General features: G+C 44.8%; 3 protein-coding genes across 3 annotated transcripts; 2 read left to right on the top strand and 1 right to left on the bottom strand.

Moving 5' to 3' along the window:
- Positions 1–707: 707 nt before the first annotated feature.
- LOC126016429 (olfactory receptor 6F1-like) lies at positions 708–1,658 on the top strand. Its single transcript, XM_049779000.1, has one exon. It carries the CDS (start codon positions 708–710, stop codon positions 1,656–1,658), a length of 951 nt encoding a protein of 316 aa, XP_049634957.1.
- Positions 1,659–5,965: 4,307 nt separating this feature from the next.
- LOC126016428 (olfactory receptor 14A16-like) lies at positions 5,966–6,922 on the bottom strand. Its single transcript, XM_049778999.1, has one exon. The coding sequence runs from the start codon at positions 6,920–6,922 to the stop codon at positions 5,966–5,968; it is 957 nt and encodes a 318-aa protein (XP_049634956.1).
- Positions 6,923–13,760: 6,838 nt separating this feature from the next.
- Positions 13,761–14,696, top strand: LOC126016427 (olfactory receptor 14A16-like). Its single transcript, XM_049778998.1, has one exon. The coding sequence runs from the start codon at positions 13,761–13,763 to the stop codon at positions 14,694–14,696; it is 936 nt and encodes a 311-aa protein (XP_049634955.1).
- Positions 14,697–27,223: the final 12,527 nt, after the last annotated feature.

Genomic DNA, 27,223 nt, shown 5'->3' with positions numbered 1-27,223 from the left:
CTTGTTGGTCACCTAATATGGCAATAGTATTAGGAAATTTTGAAGACTAATAGTTATAGGTTGATTTAGTGGATGGTTCAGACATGCCTTGATCATAGTAACAGTAATTCACTTTTTAACCCAGTCTAATAATATATGTGGCACAAATATATATGTATATTATATATACACATTATTTATGTACTATATATTACATGTGTGTCTGCATGTGTTACACGTGATATATGATCTTGACATTATTTGTTAGATGGTTACTAGCAAGAAAGTGGTAAGTGATTCTGAAAAGAAGCCAGCCATGAATAGGAAAGTCAGACTATCTGAGGAGAAATGTATCTAGGATAAAAGTTGAGTTCTGCCTTTTGATTTCAAAAGGTGGAATTTTGCATAGGCACCAGCTTCCTGCCAGCCCTGAAGGAAGGCCATGACAGAGCACAGGCTTTCATGACTTAGAGCTGGTTCCTTTTGATCAGCTAAATTAATATGGCATCTTCTCACCCATTTCATCTTTTCCCCATGAGGGAAGTGACACCATTTGAGCGTTCCTTGGTATTTATTTTGCCAAATATTTCTTTACAAAGGTGCCATGTGTTTTGCCAGCCATTCTGCACTATCAGGCCATGGTTTCTCTCTCCCCATGAGCAGTGGAGGAACGGGACCCCCTAGGTGCCTGCATCTGTGGGTTTATTCCAGATCAGGGAGGATGAGACATGGACGGGACCAACCAAACAACCGTGGCGGAGTTCATCTTTCTGGGGTTCCCTGGAACTTTCTCTCTGCGGCTCACGCTGTTTGTGATGTTCCTCACTGTCTACTTGCTCTCGTTGGCGGGAAACACCCTCATCATCATCCTGGTTCTCATGGACACCACTCTCCAGACGCCCATGTATGTGTTCCTGGGAAATCTGTCCTTCCTGGAGATCTGGTACACCACAGCCACTGTGCCTAAGCTGCTGACCACCTGTGTCTTGCAGGTGGTCACCATCTCCGTGGCAGGGTGCATAACCCAGTATTACTTCTTCTTCTCCATGGGTGCCACAGAGTGCATCCTGCTGGCGGTGATGGCCTATGACCGGTACCTTGCCATCTGCCGCCCCTTGCACTACCCGATGCTCATGAGCCTGCCTGGGTGCCTGCGCATGGCTGTAGGCTCTTGGCTTGGGGGCTTTATTGCCCCACTTCTACCCACCCTCCTCATCTCTCGGCTGTACTTTTGTGGTCCCCAGAAGATCGACCATTTCTTCTGTGACTCCGATCCTATTTTCAAACTCTCCTGCTCAGACACATTCCTGGTGGAGGCACTTGGCTACACGTGTAGCTCCGTGGTGATCCTGAGCTCCTTCCTTCTCACCATGACATCCTACGGCCACATCGTGCTCACCATCCTCAGGCTGGCCTCCCGGGAGGCTCGCCAGAAGACCTTCTCCACCTGCGGCTCCCACCTCACTGTGGTCACCATATACTATGGCACCATCATCTTTGCCTACGTCCGCCCGCCAGCCAAGTACAACTTCACCATCAGCAAGGTCATATCTGTGTTCTACTGCGTGGTCACACCACTAGTCAACCCGCTTATCTACACCCTCAGGAACAGAGATGTGAAGAAGGCTTTCAGGAAAATGCTAGCACATAAGACACACCTCTCAGCCAGGATCAGATAGGAAGTTTGAGACCCACCAAGAGGGACACTTTGGAAAGAATTCCCCCACTCACTTTTGCCTGAGTGACTATGGGAATGGGTACTGGGAATGCACCGCCCCATAGAGATATCTCTCTGCCCTCCACCTTGGTGTCTTAGCCGGTGAGACTTGGCAGCCTCTCATTCTTGCACTTCAGAAAGTCTGAACAGGGCTGGAGCAATAGCACTGTGATACGGCATTTGCCTTGCATGTGGCTGACCTGGAACGGACCCAGGTTCTATCACTGGCAACTGATATGGTCCCCCTAGCCTTCCAGAAGTGATTTATGAGCAGAGAGCTAGGAGTAATCCCTGAGCACCAGCAGGTGTGACCCAAAAACAAACAAACAAAAAAGAATGTCTGAGTCAGTGCCAAGAGCCAAGGAGAGGGGTAACTGTTCCTTGTATCCACTCCAGGAAAAGATTCCTCTGTTCCCATGTCAAGTCTTGGTTGAAGTTTTCTGTGGACTAAACAAAGTGCCCAGCAAGTGAAGCAATGGTATTCCATCTTTAAGGAGCATTGAAATGTATCATTGTGTACCTCAGCAATGCACCCAATAAACATGTATTCTACATGGATGATGAGTTGTCCTCTGCTGAAGCAAGGCTGGTGATGAGCTTAACTGGTGGCTTCCATCAGGGAAACAGTGGTGTGTGAAAATTTTCAGAATAAGATCTCTGTGTTTCATGATTCACAAGAGGAACAGGCAGAGAGAAGCATGCAGAACTAGTCAAGGAGACATGACAGTGAGTGGGGAGCAGCGTGTACTGGAACTTAAGGACAAGGCAGTAAGTGGGCATACAGGGTGCCAGGACCCTGAGATAAGAGAGTGAGCACGTACAGGGGGCACTAGGACACTGGAACAGGGCAGTGGGTGTGGCAAGAGGGTTCCCACATCCAAGTGGGATGTATGGCCTGTCATCACCCCTTCCCTAGAAGCTGTCTTGACCTTTGATGCTGTCATATGTTGAAGTAGCATATTTGGGGGAGGCAGCTCTCATACCTCAACCTTCTACTCCTTCTACCTTCCTCAACTCCACAGGAAAGGGTGAGTAGAAGAAAAAGAAACGTCAGGAGAGCTTCTGAAAAACTTGTAGGAAACATCCCAAGACAGTTTGTTTTTCAAGACTTTGTATTCATTTCTGGTTGATTCTCAAACTTGGCCAGATGCTTTAGGCACTCTGTCAGGGAGCAAAATAAATTCCCACATAGATAGGCTTTCATGCCATATTCCCTTCCTGGCCTCAATCATTTAACTTCTAAACTTCTAACTTCAGAGGGGCCACTCTAGGTGGTAGTCAAAAGGCCAAGCAGGACCAGAGTTGGTCCCAAAGGCTTTGTCATCCATGGTGTGAGGCCCATGAGCTTCTCCATTTGCACATCCCCAGAGCCAGTATAGACTATTTACTTCCTGGAATAGATTGCCTTCTCTGTTGAGCTTAAAGCAGTGTTTTGATAAACTAAATGTCTTTCATGTTCCAAAACCATCCTCTTCTGATGTCTTTGTACTCACAATAGACAGTTTGCACATGGATTCACTGCCTCACTGTCCCCTTAGGGGACAGTCTTGAATGAATGCATTTCTACCTAGAAAACCTAGCTCATTTTTGTCCTTTCTGGAAAGAAAGTGTTGACTTGTTACTAGCATCTAGTAGCCTGGCTAGAAAGCTATGTGCTCTGTTTCTTGTCATCTCAAAGAATCTTCCCCCCCCCCCGTACTCTGAGTCCTCCCACCCTAATTACTGTACCCCACTTCCTGTGCATTCTACCTTCTCTGTGCCCTGCTTTCTGTCCCCAACTCCATGTACCCCACTCTGTTCTTCATCTCTCTGTACCCTGCTCTATTCACCCATCTTTACTAACCTCATCTCCCCTACTCTCCATTGCATCTCTCCTATACTCCATACAGCTCCCTGCACCCTGCTCTCTGTGCCCCATCTCTCTGCACTCCAACTCCATCACCATTACGCTGATTCGGCATCTAAACAGCACTGAGCTTCAGGCAGTTCTCATGTCTACCTGACATCCCTCAGCCTTGGGTACCTGAGCCCATCCCCTGCAGACCATCTCCTGGGGAAGTTGCTAGTCACACATGTGTCCTTCTCTTGCAACATGTCCTCCTTCCTGCAACATATGCTTCAGATTGCCACCACCAGGACACATCTAGGCTGCCTGAGTACCTCTTGCAGAGAGCTGTCTCTCTAAGCTGGGGCTCTGCTTAGGAACAGTCTTCTACCTTCCAGCACTGGTATCAGGCAATCAGGTCATTCACCCCACTTCTGAGAAGGGTCCTGGGTTTTCAAACTCAAGCACTTTCTGTATAAACCTCAGCACCACTCACACACCTCCCTACTCTGTCAGGGCTCATGATTTGGAGTCTCCCTCTGATCTGATGCAGTGGGCATTGGCTTTATTCTGAAGCTTACAGAGGGCAGTGGAGGGAGCATGTGAAAGGAATACAGACCCTCATACTTTGTGCAGAGAAGCAAGGCAGTGCCTCGTCTAGCCAGTGAGAGAGAGACCGTTTTCGAATAGCCTCCCATCATGCTTGATGGCAGGTGGAGCAGGTCTTATTCTCATTTCTCTTGGTGCCTGCCGAAGAGGTTCTATATTTGAAGTTCCCACTCTCAGAATTCAGCCTCCCATGCTGTAGCCTGTCTCCATGGACTGCACTTGAGGGAGCCCCCTGTAAGTGTGTAGTTATTTGCCTGGGGACCCAGGAACCCACTGTTACTTGTCCCCCCCCCCCAACACTCGTTGACCAGCTCTTGCTGGACTGTGCCCTGGAGAGACTCAGCTTGGGCAAAAGTGACACACACTAGACTAGAAACAAAGTGAATATGCTCTGCTGGGAAATCCCACACTGACAGGAAAGACAGGCAAGAAAGAGGTTGGAGTGTCCAGTACAGCCTAGCAGAGGAGCCTGGTGGTTGAGACAAGAGTGTCAACATCACACAGAGTGACACAGAGTGATATCCACAGACATGTCTCTGCTGGGAAAGCAAAAGGAGAGGAGCCCAGGACATGGGCTCATGGGACATTCTGACCTTCCCTCAGAGGAGCAGTACAGTGCTCACTCAGGGGACACAGCCACCTCTCGGCTTACCCCTGCAAACCACACTGAGTTCCTGAACTTCAGCCACTGCTGAGGCATTGGAGTCACTGCCAAGCCTCCCCAGTGGAAATGTTCACAGCACCCCAAATAGGAAGGGACTGAGAGTAGGGCCTTTCACCAACATTTCCAACCTCCCACATGCTGTAGCTGCTTCCTGCAAGTCTCTAGGGGGGCAAAGCACAACTGCATCTAGGTATGCAGCTTCCCCTGAAGCTCTCTGACCACTACCTGGTGGCAGGCTCAGATACCTTCATGCACAGAGCCCCCATGCTCACAGGTTGACATGTAACCGATGTCCCTCCCAGGTTTTTTCCCAAAAATATTTTGTCATGAGCACTTGCTCTCATAGGTCACTGGGTGCGGTTTATATAGCTCCCTGGCAGGCACATGGGGAGTCCAGTCAGTAGCATCCACCCCCTTAGAACTATTGGCTCAGTGTGAGGATTCACAGCTCCAGTGCACCCAGCAGACCCCAGACACAGCAACATCACACACACCAGCCCCCAGACACAATAACTTTGTCCTCACACAGCAATCTCCACACAGCGACATTGTCTGCACACAGCAGTCAGGTAAGATATGAGTCCTACTGCCGGTGGGTACAGTTGCAGCAGAGCAGGACCCTGTAGTGTCCAGACACCCAGGCAAAGTGAGATGACATGACCAAAAACTCAAGAAAAGGGACATCGAATAGTCAATGGCAGGAAGAAGGGAAAGGGTGAATGGGGACAGGGGTCAGAAAGGATGAGTCTCAGCATCATCTCAGATGGGGGGATTGGACTTTATTCAGAACCAAACCAAGATTCTGCCTGGCAAGACGGGTACATACCCTCACTACCAGTACCCAGGTGCTTCCCAGGGTGGAGTCTGAATTCACCTTAGACTGGATGGTCGAGAAAAGGCTGAATGTCCTACAATGGACCTTGTAGCTGCCCATTCCAGCAGCACTGTTAGACTCCTGCCAAGTACCCACACCACATGACAGGAAGCCAAGAGGGAGTCAGAGGGGCCAGAAAATGTCACTTCCCCCAGAGAATGTGGAAGGGTAAAACCAACCCCTTCCATTGTGTCTCATTTCCCCGCCACATGCAACATGGGCTTAAGAGCATTGCTGGAACAGAGCATCATCTAAGAAATGACAGTCCACAATCACACTGATCTTTTTAGTGACATTTTACATATTCAAATGAAAAATATTCCTGGACCTGGCTAGGATCTTTCCCACAGCCTTTTGCATGTCCCTGTTTCGTAGGCTGTAGATGAGAGGGTTTAGGGTTGGGGGAAGCACAGTATAGAGCACAGATATTATTACCTTCAGAAACAATGAGGATGTTAGATTTTTAGCTAAGTACGTGATAATCCCAGAAAAGAGAAACAGGGTGACCACTGTGAGGTGGGGCAGGCAAGTGGAGAAGGCCTTAAACCTGCCCTGAGCAGAGGGAATCCTCAGGACAGTGGAGAAAATGTGACCATAGGACACGACCATTAAAATGAAACACACAAAACCGAAGCCACAGCTCCCAATGATGATGGCAGATTCCAAGACTTGGTCCCCAGGACAGGCCAGAGCAAGTAGAGAAGGGACATCACAGAAGAACTGGTGCACAACATTGGATCTACAGAAGCGAACAGAGAATGTCCCTGCCACATGGAGGGAGCCATACATGCAGCCACTGAACCACGACGCCATCACCATCTGCACACAGGCGCCTCTGCTCATGATGGCCTCATAGTGCAGGGGGTGGCAGATGGCAGCATAGCGGTCATAGGACATCACAAGCAGGAGGGCAAACTCTGTGCCCGCAAAGACAATCACCAGGAACACCTGGGCAGCACAGCCCACGAAGGAGATGGAGCGGCTGTGGGCCAGAGAGTTCAGGATGGACTTGGGGACGGTGACAGAGATGTAGCAGATGTCAATCAAGGACAAGTTCCTCAGGAAGAAGTACATGGGCGCTTGGAGCCTCTGGTCCATGGTGGTGAGGGTGATGATGAGCAGGTTCCCGGCCAGGGCTGCCAGGTACATGAGGAGGAAGAGGGTGACGCAGAGAGTTTGCAGAGCCTGGTCATCAGGGATTCCCAGCAGCAAGAATTCTGTGATGGTTGTCACGTTGGCTGGTGGCTCAGACATGCTGAGTCTTATCTGTGGGAATGAAGGCAGCACCATGAGAACCTCTTCAGTGATGATCACCTTCATCTTCTCTTTACTCCAACATGGCCCAGTCCTGTTGGGGACATCTACTGCCTTCGAGGGACATTAAGAGGACAAGTGGGGGCTGTCACAAAGCAACACCATAAGTATGTGAGAGGGTAAGCCATTTAATAGGCTATACAACACAACATAACATAACAGAGCTTGGACTGCCTTTGTTCTTGTGACCACTCACAAGATTCATGGACCTAGCCCCTGGAAAGCAGCTGGGTCATGTACCTAAGCTCCTGGGTGCAGCTGGAAAGAAAACAGCATTTCTCCTCCCTATGGCACAAGGCAGGTCAGCCTGTAGCTTTGTGGCAGAGAGGAGAAGTGGCATGGGGAGCATGAACTGTCGTCTTGCCCAGCCAAAAAAGGAACCCGTCCCTTTCTGATTGGAGGAAACAGGGGCTGGATATGCAGAGCCATGTACCAAAGGCACCTACCACTCATCATGGTCCTGGAAGCAATGACCGAGCACTTGTCTCACCGGCAGTGGCAATGTTTTCCATGGGTGGTAAAAGCGGTGGTGTGACAGCTCCTTCCAGAGGTTGCAGGGGACAGCCAGGATGATCTGCCCATCCAAAATGGTAAGGCACACAGTCAGGCTCCCCTCCTTGTCTCAGGCTCCAGCAGCAGTGCTAAAGCTCCTCTCCAGCTGATTAAGTGCCTGCCCGCCACCCTCCCGTGGGAGACCCAGCATTACAGCCTGCCTACAGCCCAGCTCAGAGCTCAGGTGCCAGTTCTCTCCTCCCTGGGCTCGCCACACTCCGGTGGGGCTGGGGCTTCAGGAGGGACACACCAGCCATGTCCCCAAGGACCAAATGGCACACCAGACCATGCCAAATGGCTGCCTTCCTCTGGGGTCCAGCCGGGAAAACCTCACATCTTGGGACACGAGCAGTTCTGCACTGCCCCTCGGTGCCCTGTCACCATGTTTTCTGGGCCTTTTGGGGACAAGACTTGAATCAAGGATAGAGCACATGTGGAGCCTCACAAGCCGCTGTGTTTTCCTGCCTTGCATGTTCTGAACTCTAGAGTCTGTGTTTTTGGATGCAGCACTTCATGCTCTGGGCCGTGCATGATGTTCTGGTTATAAACACCAGTGTGTATCAGAAAAGCAGCCCACGGGCTTGCATGGACTCCTCTGGGCCCAGGAGCTAGCAGACTGCAATGACTGCTGAACCTCCTGGCTAGACCCCCTCATCGACAGTCCAGATGAGGCACATGATAGCGTGGTTGCTCTGTCCTGAAGGCCTGGACACCAGCTCAGTTGCTTTTGCTCTCTGCATCTGCGTTCTTCATCACCACCAGGTCCAACTTTCTAAAATAATATTATACCCGCTGACTCCCTGAAGCACCTCTTATGTATAGGGGTGAGTTCTGAGACCCTAGAATGCCTGCCAGCAGAGACTACCTGTCCCACATGGAAATGATTAGATGTGTCTGTCAGAGTGGCTAAGAAATGAGCAAAGGCACAAGGGGTGACTCAGCACTGTTTAATGGCTCCATTGCCCAAGCAATTTAAAATTCACATTCCTAGGGCTGGAGAGATATCATGAAGGCAGGGCATTTGCCTTGCATGCAGAAGGATGGTGGTTTAAATCCCGGCATCCCATATGATCCCCCAGCCTGCCAGAAGCGATTTCTGAGCATAGAGCCAGGAGTAACCCCTGAGCGCTGCTGGGTGTGACCCAAACCCCCCCAATAAAATAAAATAAAATAACATTTAAAAAAATTCACATTCATATAGGTATGCTTCTTATGCAAATAAGGAATCAGAGGAGAAAGAAATAAAAGACTATCCCACTCAAAAACTAGTGTCCACTACCTATAGAATGAGGAAACTATTCATCCAAAAACCCATCAGCTAAGAGGTTGATATCAAAGATATACAAGAGACTGAATGAACTTTTTGAGAAAAAATCTAATCCCATCAAAATAAAAGGGAAGAAATAATAAACATATATTTCTTCAAAGAAGAAATGCAGATGGATAAAGGCATGTGAAAAATGCTCCACATTACTAATCATCAGGGAGATGCTAATCAAAACAACAGTGAAATATCATCTCACACAACAGAGACTGGAAAACATACAAAGAAAAAAACCAGTGCTGACATGGATACGGGAAAAAAGTGACTCTCATCCATTGTTTGTGGGAATGAAGACTGGTCCTTTTAGAAAACAATATGAACATTTAAATTGAGCTTCCATATGATTCAGCAATACCACTCTCAGGAATATAAAAACAAAAAAAAATGCCCTCTGCGCTCATATGTTCATTGCAGCACTATTTACAATAGACAGAATCTGTAAACAACCCAGGTGCCTGACAACAGGTGAGTGGCTAAAGAAATTGTGATATATCTACACAATAAAATACCATATAGTGGTTAGGAAAAATGAAGTCATGAAATTTGCTTAAACATGGATAGACATGAAGAGTATTATGCTGAGTGAAATGAGTCAGAGGGAAAGAGATAGGCATAGAATAATCTCACTCATGTTGTGGGATATAAGAAAAACAAGAGATAGTATGGTAATAATATCCATAGACCAGGGGTCTCAAACTCGCGGCCCACAGGACGTTTGCGGCCCTCCGTACAACATTTTGCGCCCGCGGCCGGCCTTCAAATATCGCAGTATTCGCGATTATTCGCTTACCGAATAATTGCAATAAAAATCGCATTAGTAGGGAAAAAATCGCATTAAATATTCGCATACCCCGAGCAGTTCCATTTGGGGTATGCAAATGTTTAATGCGATTTTTTGCGATTTTTTTCTTACTAATACGATTTTTTTTATTGCAAATATTCGGTAAGCGAAATCCCTTATGCTGCCTGGTCTCACCTCGACTTTGCTTTCTGTGGCCCCCACGTAAATTGAGTCTGAAACCCCTGCCATAGACAATAGAGAAAAAGGTCAGAAGATCCAGCCCAGGATAAGAAGCTTGACACAAAAAGTGGTGAGTGCAGGTAGAACAAAGAAGGGTTTCCTAGAACATTGATACTTGGAACTGATCACTCTGGACAAGAAGTGGGCACAAAAGGGGAGGAAGTGACATGCAAGCACTTTCCATTAGCAATAGTGCGAACCACAGAGTCAAAATGGAAAGAGAGAGAGAAACAAATTGCCCTAAAGTCGGTGGGGTCTGGGGTGGGAGGATGGGATGAAAATAGGAGACATCAGTGGTGAGAAGTGTGCTCTGGTGAAGTGTGGTATACATTCTATGAGTAACAATTAATAATGAGTAATTTTGTAGCCACAGTGCTTAAATAATAATAAAAAAGAATAAAAACTGCAGGAAAAATAATAAAATAATATCCAAATACATTAAGTATCTAGGAATCAACTTAATAAAAGAGGTAGGGGACCTTTACCATGAAAGCTTCATAAGCATTAATAAAGAAATAAAAGACCTGGCGAGGAGAAGGAAAGAAATTGATTGGAGAAAGAGAAACAAATATGAAAGGATGCGAGCTAGGGGCCAAATGTTCTCACATGCATTTGGTGGTATTAAAAGAAAAAAGTACAGAACTAAATATCCAAGCCAAAATCAACAACAATGGAGTCAAGAGAACCAAACTTTAATAATCTAAACTTAAAATGGACCTGTTATAATGGCAGGCTGGAGGTAGGGGGTGGTGGTAAGGGATGCACTTGGGGAATATTGGTAGAGGGAGATTGACACTGGTGGTGGAAATGACCCTGATTTGTTGTATGTCTAAAACCCAACTTTAAAGGACTCTGTAAATCACAATTGTTTTAAAATTTTAAATTAAATTAAAAAATTTTAATTTAAAATTAAATTAAATGTAAAAAGGGCAAGCAAACAGATGTTTAAATCTGACCAGCTCCATAGACTCACTCTTTAAAAAAAAAAAAGATGTAAACATAACTGTGAAAGATTGTGGCTATATGAGTCCATGCAGCACAAAGCTGACCATCTCATGAAGAGAGGATGTGTTAAGCCCCCACCCTGCCAAAGCCACACTTGTTGCCTCCATCTTCCAGAATTACCATTTGCCCAATGCCTACCTCATCACCCTCTATGATTCCCTGAGGGAACACTGATTTGACCACACTTCAGGTATGCTAAATGTTGGGCTGATATCACCAGATTTTGTGAGGGGTTTTGTTTTTGAGCAAGTTTAGGCACCCTCCCTCTCTCTATCTCCCTTCCTCTGGGAAAGCCTGGCAGCTGTAATTGTGCCCACAAATGCACTTGCCATATTCAAACTGGGTCTTCTTCCAGGAGGTCCTGCAGCAGAGCATATGCCCCTAAAATTTGTAGTATCATCATAGCTTTGAAGTTCTGAACAACTTTTATTTGTTTAATGTGTTCCCTAAAGGAACACACCAATTCAACAGACTAGGCATTACTTTTTCAACTGAGCCAAATCTCGCCAAAACCACGATTGAAATTTCTTTTGAGAGCCACACAGGGTGTGCACTGACAGAGGCTAGGAGCAGAGTCCTGACTCCTGGAGCAGCCACCCGGCACACAGAAGAGCCAGATTAAAAAGTGTAAAGAGCCGCACGTGGCTCACGAGCCACGGCTTGCCGACCACTGCCCTTGGCCCCAGGGTAAAGTGAGAAGAAGAAAGAAAGTAGCATGGCATGAAAAGAAATAAATTAGAAGCAACAGGAGTGGGATTCAGAGAATTCAGGTCCATCAGTAGTATTAATGATAGAGCTAATTTCCAAGCCAGAGTCAACAACACTGAAATTATGAGACCCAAACTTTAACAACCAAACTTCATTAAAAAGAAGATGATGGAAGATGATGATTGGGTATAGGAGAGTAGGAGAGAGGGCCTGGAAACATTGGGATAGGGCGGTGGTCGGCAAGCCATGGCTCTGCTCCTAGCCTCTGTCAGTGCACACCCTGTGTGGCTCTCAAAAGAAATTTCAATCGTGGTTTTGGCGAGATTTGGCTCAGTTGAAAAAGAAAGGTTGGGGCCGGGCGGTGGCGCTAAAGGTAAGGTGCGCCTGCCTTGCTTGCGCTAGCCTTGGACAGACCGCGGTTCGATCCCCCGGTGTCCCATATGATCCCCCAAGCCAGGAGCAACTTCTGAGCACATAGCCAGGAGTAACCCCTGAGCGTTACCGGGTGTGGCCCAAAAACCAAAAAAAAAAAAAAAAAAAGAAAAAGAAAGGTTGCCCACCACTGGGCTAAGGGCTTGATGATGGTGGAGGGATTGGTACTGGAACATCTAAGTCTAAAACCCAGCTATGAATATCCTGGTAAATCATGACGACTTCATGAAATAACATTCTGAAATACTCTCATGCATTAAACATGGCAAAGCGATTCTCTCCATCAGCTGAGAAGTACATGAAGGATAAAACAACGAGGTGGAACAAGCAGTTGGCCCTCGCCTAGGTTTCTCTGCACTGCTCTGCTGTCACACAAGAAAGTCCCCAAGCAAGACTGGAGAAGCATGGTTTCTCCCAGCAGGCCCTAAGAGCAGACAGTCCGTGGAAGGGCACTGCTTGCCCCTAGCAGGATGGAGAGGCAGGGATGTGGCCAGATCTCCCTACAGACAAAGGGGACAGTATATCCATCCACCATGTCTGTTGTGTCCCAGCTGACGGGGCTGATGGAGCCTTAGGGCAGGAGTGCCTACTGGGTGAAGCATCCCTTCACCGCTGTTGCCTCACTGCAGCAGAGCTCCTGGGAACCAGCCGATTAGCTTCCAGTCGGTGCCTTCTGGAATGGTCCAGGGAGGAGTGAGGCCATTTAAGCCTCCTCCCGCCTGTGGCCCTGGAGAGGTAATAACCTGGACAGCATCAAGGTGGGCATGTGCATCCTGCTGAGCCTGCCTTCCCATGCAGGTGCTTTTAGGTGAGTGAGGAACTGAAAATTGCATCAGCAAACCCAGCCAGGGAAAGCGTCTCCCTCACAGGAAAGGGACTCCACAGCCTCTGGAGACACCTTTCAAGGAAGACACAAAGAGTGCATGGGACAATGAAGAGAACCTGAAAAGCCAGAGGTGGTGAAAGGTGGGCACAATGATTAGGAGCCCTTTGCTCACTGAGAATTTCTGAATGGGTGTTCAAGGCAGCTGCCTCTCCACCAGCACTCCAGAAAATCAGCCATTTTTCTCTAAGTACAAAGGCTTCACCCACAACATTGGTCATTGCAATGCATGGACCCGATATCCAAATCAAGGAAGCTGCCTCCAGGAATATCCAAAGTGAGTAGATGTGTGGATCCTTCCAAGATTCCACTGATTTTTATGCAGTAGCTCATCAGGATCAGGCTTTGAGGTCTCCAGATAAAGATGTCTGGTCTGTAGACCGCCCTTGACTGTATGTTAGACAAATATCACTGTCTCAGACAAATCTTCTAAGAGAAACTGGAGGTCTGTCTCATTCCCCCCTTCCTCACTGGGCTTCACTGTAGGGCTTGAAAAGGTTTTTCAGCTATTCATGTATTGAGAAAACAATGTAGTGTACTCCAGCAGATTACTAACATGACTTCAGCTCTAATTACTTTCATTCACATCCCTCTTCCTCTCTTCAGCTAGTACAGAAAAGTCACATATGAGCATAGAAGGTGAGGTTTATCTATTTCCTGCATAAGATCAAGGCTATTATAGAATAACGATTCTAACCTGCTTAGACTTGCATCCTTCGAGAAAATAATTCATCTCATCCTATGAGAAAATAATTCATCATGTCTTATGACATATGAGTAATATGAGCAGCTAGTGAAAATGACTCTTGGTAACCACACCAGTTATCTTCTGTCTGCACAGACAAGACTCAGGATGTTTGAGCCACCAGCCAACATGACAGCTATCGCAGAGTTCTTGCTGCTGGGAATCCCTGACGACCAGGCTCTGCAGACTCTCTGCGTCACCCTCTTCCTCCTCATGTACCTGGCAGCCCTGGCCGGGAACCTGCTCATCATCACCCTCACCACCATGGACCGGAGGCTCCAAGCGCCCATGTACTTCTTCCTGAGGAACTTGTCCTTGATTGACATCTGCTACATCTCTGTCACCGTCCCCAAGTCCATCCTGAACTCTCTGGCCCACAGCCGCTCCATCTCCTTCGTGGGCTGTGCTGCCCAGGTGTTCCTGGTGATTGTCTTTGCGGGCACAGAGTTTGCCCTCCTGCTTGTGATGTCCTATGACCGCTATGCTGCCATCTGCCACCCCCTGCACTATGAGGCCATCATGAGCAGAGGCGCCTGTGTGCAGATGGTGACGGCTTCATGGTTCAGTGGCTGCGTGTATGGCTCCCTCCATGTGGCAGGGACATTCTCTGTTCACTTCTGTAACTCCAACATTGTGCACCAGTTCTTCTGTGACATTCCCTCGCTGCTTGCACTGGCCTGTCCCAGGGACCAGATTCTAGAATATGCCTTCATCATCGGGAGCTGTGGCTTTGCTTTTGTGTGTTTCATTTTAATGGTCGTGTCCTATGGTCACATTTTCTCCACTGTCCTGAAGATTCCCTCTACACAGGGCAGATTTAAGGCCTTCTCCACCTGCCTGCCCCACCTCATGGTGGTCACCCTGTTTCTTTTTTCTGGATTTATTGCCTACTTGGGTTCAGCTTCAGAATCCCCATCAACCCTGAATGTCTTCATGTCTGTGTTATATTCTCTGTTGCCTCCCAGCCTGAACCCTATTATTTACAGCCTAAGAAATGCGGACATTAAGGTGTCAATAAGCAAATTTTTCAGTGGGAAAAACTAAATCTAAAATGGCAGTGAAAGTGATGCATCCAATGAATTGGTTTCAAAAGTTTCACTAGGTCAGAAGAGCCCATTATATCATTGGTGTTGCCCCATGTTGGGCCATGGGTTATGTGATATTCAGTGTCTTGGCAGTTCCTGGGTCAGTAGAAGATCCCACCCCCCAAGGTGATATCCTTGAGTCAAAACAACTATGTAGTCAGGATTTTCAGAAAGTCCAGTCACCTCTTATCAGCATTGATTTCTGTTTTCACTTTGGGCCCATCTCACAATGCTTCCAAACTGTTCAAATTGCTTTTCCTGCTCATGATCACTTCTCATCTTACAGTTTCTGAAAGTGAGTAATTCCACATGTGTGGTTGTTCGTCATTTGTACTGTCAGAGATATTTTTACAAAGTAAGTTTGATAGGTTAATTAAGTCATGAATGTGGCATGCCTTAAGTGATCTTTAAAAACTTTTAACGCAAATGGGACAATTCTCCCCACTCAGTCCCACCGACACCAATGGGGCATTGTTACCCAGAACAGAATTATAAGGACATGCCCACTGAACTTTCTCTGCCATACTTTTGTCCTTCAAACTATTGTTTCCCATAAATACAAAGTCAAATGACACAATACTTAATTGAAACTGAATTTCTTTTTCTCCTCAATGTTGACTTGCTTGTTTTCTTTCACTTTTACATTTATTTTTAATTTTATATTAGTCTGTGAAAGTTAAATTTGCACTTTACTTTGTTTTTGCTTCCAGTTTATTTGTAAATATTATACAGCTATGTGGAAACTGATTTTCTTTTGCTTTTTCTTTACTTGTTTATTCTTCATTCTTCTTTTCTGGATCTCTCATCCTTACACTTTTTCCCCCCCTCTTTTCCCTTGTATTTACTTATCTTTATTTTCCTCTTTAAAATCATTTATCTACTCCACTACAGAGATATCTTTTCTGTAGTAGTCCTCGATTCTTTTTTCTGTCCATATACCACCTTTTTTCTCCTTTCCCTCCTTTTGGTAAAATTTGAAATGGAGAGACAATAATTTGTTCTTTTCTTGGCAAGTTAATGGTGCTGGTAACAGTGGTGATTGGAACAATGGGGGAAAGGATGGCAGTGTACATCTATCTAGTTTGAAGGGTGTTTTCCCTGATTTCTGCACAAAAAATAACCAAAAATAAATTCCCCTCATGCATTTGAAACTCTGACACCACCCAGAGATTAAGGAATGCATCCTTGGCCCTCGCTGGTGTGACACTGTGACACGAGAGCCTGTGAGGGCCTCCCACTCTTTGTGCTCAGAGAGCTATTTCTCTGTCTCTAGATGTGGCCCTGTGGGGAGCTTCTCCTGCCTGTATTGAAGGCTCCTGGTTCCCAAGGTGTCTAGTGATTGTCCTGACTAACCCAGGAACAGCCACCTCCCAGCTCCTTTCCATCAGCCTCTATTTGGGGGTTGGCAGAGGTCCTGTCTTACTCCCTTTTCCTCTTCAGTCATGGGCTTTTGAGTGAGTCATTTATTTGGTCTGTTTATCCTGTTAAGTCTTCTTTAGAACATGACCCCATGCTGAGCCCTCACTTCTTTTGCTTGTATCAATCACAGTGATTGTACTTTAGTCTCTTGTTTGTTGATTAGTTTGGGGTACCAGGAACCTAGCTGTTAGTTTCTTAAGTGATGAGTTATTGTACTTGTCAGGTTTTTAAATTTTGATGTCTTAATCTCTCTACATGTTTCTATATTTTAGTGAAAATGGTTTATTTCTATATGACAAGCATATACCTGATGGGTGGCTGGAAAAGCTTTATGGTGCTGCATTAAAATTCTTGTCACATGGTTCTGACCCTTTCTCTTATTAGTAGTGCTCCTCCTCTCTGCCTCTCTCCCTTTCTCTTCTCTCTCCTTCTCTCTCCATCTTTATCTTACTCCCTCCTTTCTTCCTCTCTCTTGCCCTTTCTCCCCTTTACTCTATCCCTCTCTCTCTCTTCTTTCACATTCTCCTCCTTTTCTCTCCCTTTTTCTCCTCTCCCTCTTTCTCCGCTCTCCTCCCTCTTTCCCCCTCTCTTTCTTCCTCTCTCTCTCCCTCTTTCTTTCCTCTCTTTCTCTTGCCTCAGCTTTCTACTAGGATGATAGGAGTAGGCCTCTGAATTACATGAGTCTGTAGCTCTGTTGTAGCCCTTGTTTTCACACACACCCCAGATATTAGTAAATGGGGTGCCACCCTGTTATTTGTTGATGGGGAAGTGTGGGAGCCTGGTTGTCTAGCTGCTTCCCCTTATCTGGTGAGGATGGGCAGTGATGTTTCTTGTTAATGCAGGAGGTGTTGCAGGGATGTGGATGGAGTGGGGTGAAATAAAGTCCTCATAGCTAGGAGGTCTGCATATGGCACCTAGAGCAACAAACTCAGGTTAGAAACTGTTTCTTGGGATCCAGAAATTACAGTCTCTTTGTTTCCCTCACAGAGTTGACTGATGAGCAGGAAACCTGCCCAGGAAGCTCATGTTTACCCCAAGCCCAGCTTTGTCTCGATGGTGACACACGCTTTGTGCATCAGGCCCTGTCCTTCATCACCTCGGGACATACTTCTGTCCATATTTCAAAAAAATTGATTATTTCCAAACAGAATGCAAACTTTTATGTCCTCAGAGGATAGGTAATAAATCATAACATGGGAAGATGAAAAACAAATATCAGATCCACACATTTGAAGATCTAAAAGAAAATCCCCTCTTCCATTGAGGCTGAAAAGTTCCCCAAGTAGAAAGAGGGGAGCCCTGGAGCTCCATTCTGTCCTACCCTGTCCTGATGGAAGGGCTGAGAGCAACATACAGGGAAACTATAGTCCAAAGCGAGAGTTGGGGGCCTCCAATTAATAAGCTCCACATCCTCTGCTCCCTCCCCTAGGATGGCCTCTCATCTTGCTCTTGTGTCTCAGCCAGGGTAGTGGTGAGAACTGGAAGAACCTTCCTGCCACAAGAGCAATAAGTGAGTGGCCCAGGGCCCTCAGAAATTTGCAGGAGGTTCACAAGCAGAGGCATCTGCAGGGTCCAGGAGTTAGCTGTAGAGAGCTTTAAGCAAGGAGCTCTTCCAGACTTCCTGTGACAGCTTGAGCTGCCCTTAGGAAGGGGCCAGGACAAGTCACAGCATTAACCAGAACATGGGAAGGAGCTTCCAGCCCAATAGATCTAGCACATGGGGAATGGAATCTGGTCCATGAAAGGGCAGACACATCTTGTTGGCTGCCAGTAATGTCTGCTGGGTTGTGGGGCCCTTGAGTGATGTGATAAATAGTGCAATGGCCTGGGCAGGAACATAGTCCCCGCTAACTCTGAGAACTTGTTCTGATCAAGATGACTCCAGAATTGTTAAGACCCTGTCAGGGACAAGTAGCACTTTCACAGGGACACACAGAACAAAGGTGCAGACACTGACTTCCATGGAAGCATGGATTTCAACTGCTCACATACAATGAAGCGCAGTGACAGAACCCCAGGGATCATGCCATTTCATCAACTGCTAACAGTCCTGAGAAAGTGTGTTCTCATGGAGAGGTTCTCTCAGTGGGTGAGGGGCAAGCATTTTGGACAGAAGGATATTTTTTTAATTTAATTTTAGGCACCTTGGTTTAAAATACTGTTCATGGTAGAATTTCTTGCATAAACCATTCCAGCGCAACAAGCTCCACCAGCACAGCTGCTTCCTTGCGTATTTGTAACAACATCCCCTTTCTCTCCCAGCTACAAGAACTGAGTCCTAAGTTTCCTACTGAAAATTGTTCTCAGGTTCTGTTGCCTTTGGGCATTCCCAGACTCTTTTTATTTCCCATATTAGAGAGAACAATCTGTGTCTATCCCTCCCTCTGCTGCAGAAGCAAATTCTTAGTAAAAGGCAATGGAATATGTAAGATGACATCCAACAATTAACCCCCCCCCAAAAAAAGTATTCCCCCAATTTCCTCTTTCCTTTTCATTTAGCCCTTTGATATGTAAAAGTCCACCAAGATCACTTGATCTCTACCCATCCGGTTGAATTCATATTAGTTTAAGAAAGAAAAAGAATAATTTGGTGTGGTGTGCTCAGAAAGATCCCACAAGGTGAGAGAAGCAAACTAACTCCATGATTCTATCCTGACTGGCTTGGTTTATTAATTCTTGTCTGCTGCCCTTCTGCAGACCTGTCCGCCTGGTGGTGAAAGTGCAGCACCTGGGGTGATTTCACAATCTGGGGGTGTATTTTACTGATATTTCAAAAGCTGGACTGTAACAGGTATTTTTTCCCTGTGAATATATTTCAATAGCGTGCATGTGAAGTACTGTATGGTGGCTAAGTTTGGAATTAGTTTTTCACAAGAGGTTCTGACCATTTAGATGCTGCTCTTCAAGGCCAAGCTTGAATGTCACGTTTCCCTGTGATATGGCTATTGGTAAGGAAAGTCTCTCAAGGCACCAGAGTAGCTTGGTAGCTGAGCAAAACTAGCCTAAGTCTCAGACAAAATTATCCCTATGTCTTTGTGTCAATAAAGACCATTTTATATTGACCTTAACATCAAAAAATTGAAATGTGAACAACTGTAATTTATGTAAAAATTATTACTAAAAAGCTGTTTACCTGTTTGGAGGAAGGTTTTTATTTATATCAAGGTGGGGAACAGAAAGTGGGAAAAGATGCAGAATGATTTAAGAGCATGCGTTCCACCATTATTTAGTGACTATTTAGTTCCCTTCACTACCCGGAATTTATAATGTGAATCAGATTTAAAATGTGATTAAAATTTAAATTGTGAATTTAAATCATAGTCACATTGTACATTCCTTATTTTGGTCTTGGTTTTCAATTTGGGGACCAAACCCAATAGTGCTCAGAGTTTATTTCCGACTCTGAGTTCAGTAATTTCTCCTGGAGATGCTCAGGTTACAATACTATGCAGTACTAGGAATCAAGCAAGGGTCAGATCTGTGTAAGCAACTGGTAGCTCTGGTCCCATAATTTGTGATTATAACATATAACAAGTATAATTACATTTAAATTTTTATATAAACCATGTGATTTACAACGTTATTTATAGTTGGGTTTTAGACATACAATGTTTCAGCACCAATCCCACCACCAACGTCAGCCTTTCTTCACCAATGCTCACAAGTCCATCTAATGCCACCACTCTCTGAAACATCTTGCCATCATAACAGGCCCATTTTAAATTTTGGTTGTTAAAGTTTGGGTATCACAATTTTATTGCCATTGACTCCATGACCTGGATATTTATTTCTGTTCTTTCTTAACCCAATAGTGGACATGAGTCCCCATGGCCTCTGTCCACCATTATTTTACATCTATCTTTCTCCTCTTCCACTCAGTTTCATTCCTTCTTCTCACTATACTCTAAGGCCTAGAGTGTTCTTGACATCCCTATTTAACATTGTATTTATTTATCATCTTAAATATCATATATAAGTGAAATCATTCTGTATTTTTTTCTAGCTTACTTCATTTAATATAATATCTTCCACTTACATCCATATTGCAGTGAAGCATAATTGCATTATTCATTACAGCTATGTAGTATTCCATTGCATATATGTACGACATCTTCATGATCAACTCATCTGTTGTTGAGCATTTAGGTTGATTTCAATTCTTAGTTATTGTACAAAGTGCTCTATGTATAGCTGTGTGTACATCTTTCTGAATGAATGTTTTTCTGTCTTTGGGATGTACTTCCCAACAAAGGGATAATTTTGTCTGAGACTTAGGCTAGTTTTACTCAGCTACCAAGCTGGTGTCTATAGAGACTTTCTTTACCAATAGTCATATCATATCAAAGTTGGATTGCTGTGTCATATGGCAGCTCAGTTCTGAGTTTAGTCAGAATTGTTGAAGACTACTTTGAATTCTAGATCTTGAAGTGTTCTGCCTATGTTTCCTTTGATGTATTTATGAATTCTGATATGATCTCAAGATCTTTCAACCACTTTAAATTGACTTTTGTGTATGTCATGAGATATGGATTCAGCTTTAATTTCTTACATGTGGTTGTCCAGTTGTCCCAACACCATTTGCTGAAGAGGCTGTATTTATTCCATTTCATGTTCTTGGCTCCTTTGTCAAAAATTAATTGATCATATACTTGAGGACTTGTCATTGTATATTCTATATGATCCATTGATATGAAAGTCTGTCTTTGTTCCAATCACTACAATCACTATGACTCTGTAGTAAAGCTTCAAGTTAAATAATTAGAAGACTCCCAGTTTCTTTTTTTTCAGTATTGTTTTGGCTATCCTGGCTCCTTTATGGTTCCAAACAAACTTTATAATTGACTGTTCTAAGTCCTAGAAGAATTTTGTCTGTATTTGGATAGGAATTGATGATCAATTGATAACATTGGCTCTTTCCATTCATGAGAATGGGATGTTGCTCCATTTCCATGGTTCTTCTTCAACTTCTTTCTTGAGTGTTTTGACATTTTCCTGAAATGGGTCTCTTAAACATAGATTATATGTTTCCAGTAATCTGTCCAATTCTAGGTTCTCTAGTTTAACAGTATATAGTTGTTCATAATAAGCTCTTATTATGTCTTAGATTTCTGGGGGCTGTTATAACTTCTCCCCTTTGATTTCTAATCTGATTTATTTTAGTACTTTCTCTTTTTCTCTTTGTGAGTCTTGCCAATAATTTGTCTATCTTTTTTATTCTTTCAAAAAACAAACTTCTGGTTTCACTGATTCTTTGTATTGTTTTCTTGGTTCTGTATCATTGATTTTTGCTCTGGTTTTTAGTGTTTCTTTTCTTCTACTTGTGTTTGGGTTCCTTTGTTGTTGTTTTTCCAGATATTTAAGGTGTACCTTTACGTTGTTGATTTTATATTTTTCTTTTTCCTTATGTAGGTCTATATATATAGGCAAAGTTTCCCTCTAACTACTGTTTTGTTGTGTCTCAGAAATTTTGGTAATTCTTTTCTTCATTATCTCAAGGAATTAGTGTCAAGAAATTATTAGTCTCAATTAATCTCTTTATTTCTTCCTTTAATTTCTCTTTGATTCAGCTGTAGTTAAGCAGCATGATGTTCAGTCTCCAGGTGTTAGAATAACTCCATATTTTTTTATAATCAACCTCTATATCCATAACGCTTTGGTCTGATAGGATGCTTGATATGATTCATATGTTTGTGCATTTTTTAAGTAAGAGTTATGTCCTAAAATGTGGCTTAGCCTAGAGAATATTACATGTGCACTAGAGAAGAACATGTACTCAGCTATTTGAAGATGGAAGGCCCTGTATAAATCCATTAGTCTTAGCTTTTCTAGTTTCTCATTTAGGTCTCAAGTATTTGCTGATATTCTGTCTAGTGGATCAATCCAGTGGTGAGTGTGGTATGTTGAAAGCTTCCACTACTATCACATTTCCATCCATGCGTTTCTCTAGGTGTGTGAGCAAAAGCCTTACATACTTTGCTCAACCAACATTTGGTGTATATATATTGATTAGCTTTAGTACTTTTAGCTTATTGTTCCTCTGATCAATAAGTAGTGTCCTTAATTACTTTCTTGAGGTTGAATACAATTTCTTCTGATATAAGTATGGCTGTCTCAGATTGTTTTGTTTTCTAGTGGCTTATATAATTGTTTTCATCCTTTTATTCTGAACCTGTGTCTATACTGTGTCTATAGGAGAGTTTGTTCCATTGTCATTCAAGAAAACTATTGACAGAAAGGACTGTCATGCCATTATATTGTGTGGGGTTGTTACTGCTAGTATTGGTTATTTGTATTATATTGTGACCTTTCAGTAATACATTTAAAATCCATTTGTTGTCGTGAATATTGTGAGTTCTTTTTTATCTGAGAATTTCTTTTTTTTTCCTTTTTGGTTTTTGATTTTTGGGTCACACCTGGCAGCACTCGTTCAGGGACTACTCCTGGCTCTATACTTAGAAATTGCTCCTGGCAGGCTCAGGCGACCAAATGGGATGCTGGTATTTGAACCATTGTCCTTCTGCATGCAAGGCAAATGCCCTACTGCTGTGCTATTTCCCATGCCTCTTGCTAAGAATTTCTTTATCCCTCCCTCCCATATAAATAAAAGTGTTCTGGATAGAAGACTCTAGCTTTAAAATATCTTTTATTCAGTTTTTTAAATATGTTATTCCACTCATTCTTTTCTTGCCTAGAGAGTTTTATACTGAAGATTTGATGTGATTCTTATGTTATTTCATTTATATTTAAGATTTTTCTTATTGCTTTAAGAAGTACATCTCTCTCATTTTTGCCATTTTGATTACTATATGTCTTGGTGTTGTTTGTTTGAAATTTTTTTGTATTCTTTGACTTCTTATATTTGAGTATATGCCTCTTTCCAAAGGGTTGGGAAATTTTTTGCTATTGTCTTTCCCATTACTTATTCCTCCTCTTTCCTTTTTTCCTCCCCTTCCATTATTCCTATAATGCAGACATTATTTATCTTGTCTTTAGGAGTTTTGCTCTCTCTTTTCTTTTTTGACTTCTTTATCAATTCTTTCTTGCAATTTGTCATCAAATTCATCTATACCGTTCTCTACCTGTGTGATTCTGCTACTATGACTTTAGCATCCTTAATTACATTTGTATAGATTTTCTTCTCATCTGAAAAAGTTCTTTGAGTTGGTTGAATTGCTCATCTATTGATTGCTTAATTTCCCTGGCTAGTGCCTTCTTGATTCTATTGCTAAAGCCCTAAGTGTTGATTTTAGCCTCATCATAGGCTCAGGCATTTTGATGGGCTTAAAGATTTATTTAGTTGGGGCCGGAGAGATAGCATGGAGGTAAGGCGTTTGCCTTTCATGCAGGAGGTCATCGGTTCGAATCCCGGCACCCCATATGGTCCCCCGTGCCTGCCAGGAGCAATTTCTGAGCCTAGAGCCAGGAATAACCCCTGAGCACTGCCAGGTGTGACCCAAAAACCACAAAAAAAAAAAAAAGATTTATTTAGTTTTCTCTTTCTGTCTGCAACTGTAGCTGACCTCCATAGTTTCCTCATTGTTTTTTGATCTATTGAATTGTGATCCATTGAATTATGATCTATTTAACTGTGATCTATTGAACTGAATTTATAAAAGGTGGCACTAATACAGTTGCCTTTCAGGTTATTTTTCTTACCATGCAGGGTTATTTGAGTATGCTAAAAAAAAAAAAAAAAAAACCCTGCTGACTAGTTACTCAACTTGATTGACTGAAGTTTGAGGCTGTATACTGTCTGAGAGAATGGAGTTCTATGGCCCACCACCCTCAAAATAGAAGTTATTAATTGGAATCTATTCACATGAATGTGCTAGCATTCAAGCAGTTTTAGGATAAGAGGGCAGATGGACATCAGAACAGGTGACTTTCTGGGTCCTAGGCTGGACAAAGGGTGGTGGCACAGGTCACAATGAGAGGCTGGGGCAGATCTGTTCTTTTTAACTTTGAAATTAATATATAACGGTAATGTACACCAGATCTTGAAAACCAGAAACTGTAGAAACTCAACTTTGAAGAATCTTATAAATCACAATAATTTCAATAAAATAAAATTAAATAAAAGAAGTAAAAAGCAAATGTAGATGCAAATACTCAGATGTGAAAACAATAGCAAAGCACAGAAAACACCCATCCATAGATGTGGGTTGGCTTGGAGTGGGGGGATGAGGGACAGTCTCTGAAAGATAGAACTACAGAGTAAGAGAAATACCTCATTCTCCATTCGCTGAGAGCATAACTTTGACAAAGTCAACTTCAGGAGCCAGGAACCACCAGCCTGGGGTTCTGCCCGCCCCTCAGCCTCTCTCCTTCCTCATGCTCCCTTACAGCTCCCCAAGACACTGCCAAGTGAATGTCCCTATTCCTCAGGCAGTAGATGATGAGGCTCAGAGTAGAGGCATGGCAGGGCAAGCAGAGAGGACTTACAGGATGTGGGTGGGTTTCAGGTAGGCCACCATGACCAGGTCGGGTTGGCAAGTGGAAAAGGACTTGGTGCGCTTCTTGCCTACTTGTGTAGCATAGTACTGGGCACACTTGGAAGATGAAGGCACAGCAGACACCCACAACCACACCTACATCAATGGCCAGGTGCTCCTCAGAACAAGAGTGCTTTGGCAGATGTGCACATCACAGAAGAACTGCTGGAATTGTGGGGCCCACAGAGTTCCAGAGAGAACATACCGGCGGTATATGACCAACAGTTCATGATGACCTCATAGTGCAGTGGGTGGCAGATGGCTACATAGTGCTCATAAGGTAAGGTAGTGAGGATGACCACCTTGGAGCTGTCCATCAGGATGACCAGGAAAAGTTGAGCAGCACATCCCAGGAAGCTGATGGACTTCTAGAGCATGCCAGAATTGGTGGCAAACTGGGGCATGGTGGCCAAGCTGAGACAAAGATTCAGGTGCCTGAGGAAGAGGAACGTGGGTGTGTGCAGGCACTGGTCCAGCAGCATGAGCAGGACCCTGGCCTAGTTCTCAGCACCACCACCATGAAGTGAATGCCAGCCCCAGCAGCAGCTCGAACCCCTGCAGTGTGTGGTTCATTCCACCCAGTGCATCCCACGCCATCAGCTTGGCCCAGACCACAGAGTACTGTCCTCTGGCAGGCGCTGTCACAGCCTGGTGCCTGCTTTCCTGCCATGAGGCAGATCTGAGGTCGGAGTACTCATACAGGGACTGATCAGCAGCTGCCAGTCTGAGATAAGCGGAGGTTACCCTAAGTCACACATACTGTCACCCTCAGGGCAGGATGAAGGAGGGGGTCATGAGAGAAGGAGGGATGGAGAGAGAGGAACAGAGAGGAGGGAGAAAGTAAGAGAGGAAGGAATGAGGAGAGGGTCAGGGAGGGGAGAGATGGAGGATGAGGTACCAAGAGATAAGAGATGAGGCAGTAAGCCCGGTTTCAGAAAGGCATTCTCTGGTCTTCCTTCACTGTTTCTTCCTGTTTTTAGGAGAGGAAGCCATGTGTTGGAATTCCTGAACCTATTCTCACTCCCCCTTCACTGTTAATTATTTCCTGTTCAACACTTGATTTCAGACCTGCTTCTCTCCAGGTTTTGGTTTTGGAGCCTGAGGCTTCATGGTGGGAGGGACCAGAAAGAAGAGAGACAAAGAGAGGAACAGGGAGGGGAGGGGATAAGACTGAAATCCTCCAGCCTTCCTCTGACCCTTGCTTTTATAGACAAGAATCAGGTACCACCCTAGGGTGGGAGCAGAATACCGAGTAAGGAATAATCCAATATACTATCACCGGGTCATACCCTAGGGTGGGTACAATAATTGATTAGGATAAGATCAGTATGATAATAATCTTATGAAAATGTTTTCATATATAACAGTCAAGGGTTATTCTGATTTAAACTTTGGTTGTCAAGGGAGACTTTTCAGATAGAACATTCCTAGCTCACTCAACCCCTGTTCCTTATTCCTGGAGGACAACAATTTTGGTTTTATTTTATTTTATTTTATTTTTGGTTTTATTTCTAAGTTAACTCTCTCGGCCTTCAGCTAGGAATGAAGAAGTATACTTTACTAGGGTTTGGGCTTGTTTTAGTCTAGAGTTCCTTGTCATGGACGTAGGGGAGAATTCTTGGTCCTTACAATGTCAACTTCAAGTGAGCCCCCTGAGGGAGGTCCAGCTGCTCTGCCCTCCACGGCCACCATAAGGAGAGGAACAGAGAGAAATGGAGTCAGAAGGCCACACCTGGCCCCACAAGGCCACCATAATGGTGAGACTATCCCCAGCACCATCTGCAGAACAGTGACTGCTCTTCGTCCTTGCGTGCAGCACCAAACCCGTCCTGGCATGGCAGCTTCCTCAGGCTTTCCCTGAGAATGTCCTGCTCCTGGGCCCAGGGCACCACACCTCCTTGAGAGCCAAGGTTATAGCCAGAGCCTTGGGCCACAGCTCTCCACGAGGTGGCACCCCAGAGCCCTGCCCTTCTCTTAGCTCTGCTCCACTGTCCTTTCCAGAATCCTATTGTCCCCTGGTGCCCCATCGCCTGCCTGGCTCCTTGCCAGGGAGCAGCTAATGAGAGGATTTGCTCCTCTGAACCTGACACTTGTGTCAAGTGTGGGGTCAACACACACCCCAGTTTGAGCTGCTGCCATGGAGCCCCTCCTGATCTCCTGATCTCCTGTGTCCCTCAGAGCAGCGTGTGATGGGGCCAGGCCAGGTGTTTCGGGAGGGACAGCATGAAAACCTGGGGGATTTTGGAGAAGCAGAATCTGAGACCTCTTCTCAGGAGGCAATAGCCTAGGGCTCTCCCGACCCCATTATGAGGGTAACCTCCCCTCGTCTTCTCAGGTTTGCTCAGAGAGCCGAGGGGGAGAACAACCCTGTGTGTAGGATGGTTTCAAGGCACTCTAAATCCAGCATAGAGTTGGGGTGTAGCTCTTCCCCATGCTCTCAGGGCTCCTGGCAGGCACTTGAAAGGTGGATTAAAACTAAAATTATATAGAGACCACGTGTTGGGTGAGCATGGCGCCTCTAGCCCCTTTGGCAGCTGGTCTGAAATTCAGGGTAATGGCGGAGAAATAATTCACA

This window comes from Suncus etruscus, chromosome 8 (assembly GCF_024139225.1).
Source record: "Suncus etruscus isolate mSunEtr1 chromosome 8, mSunEtr1.pri.cur, whole genome shotgun sequence".
Taxonomy (NCBI): domain Eukaryota; kingdom Metazoa; phylum Chordata; class Mammalia; order Eulipotyphla; family Soricidae; genus Suncus; species Suncus etruscus.
Note: the sequence above shows the minus strand (reverse complement) of the source record. Positions and strands in the feature narration are given on the sequence as shown.

Bases quoted from the DNA above. Each gene is read 5' to 3' on its own strand.
- LOC126016428 (XM_049778999.1), bottom strand. From the start codon at position 6,922: ATGTCTGAGCCACCAGCCAACGTGACAACCATCACAGAATTCTTGCTG.
- LOC126016429 (XM_049779000.1), top strand. From the start codon at position 708: ATGGACGGGACCAACCAAACAACCGTGGCGGAGTTCATCTTTCTGGGG.
- LOC126016427 (XM_049778998.1), top strand. From the start codon at position 13,761: ATGTTTGAGCCACCAGCCAACATGACAGCTATCGCAGAGTTCTTGCTG.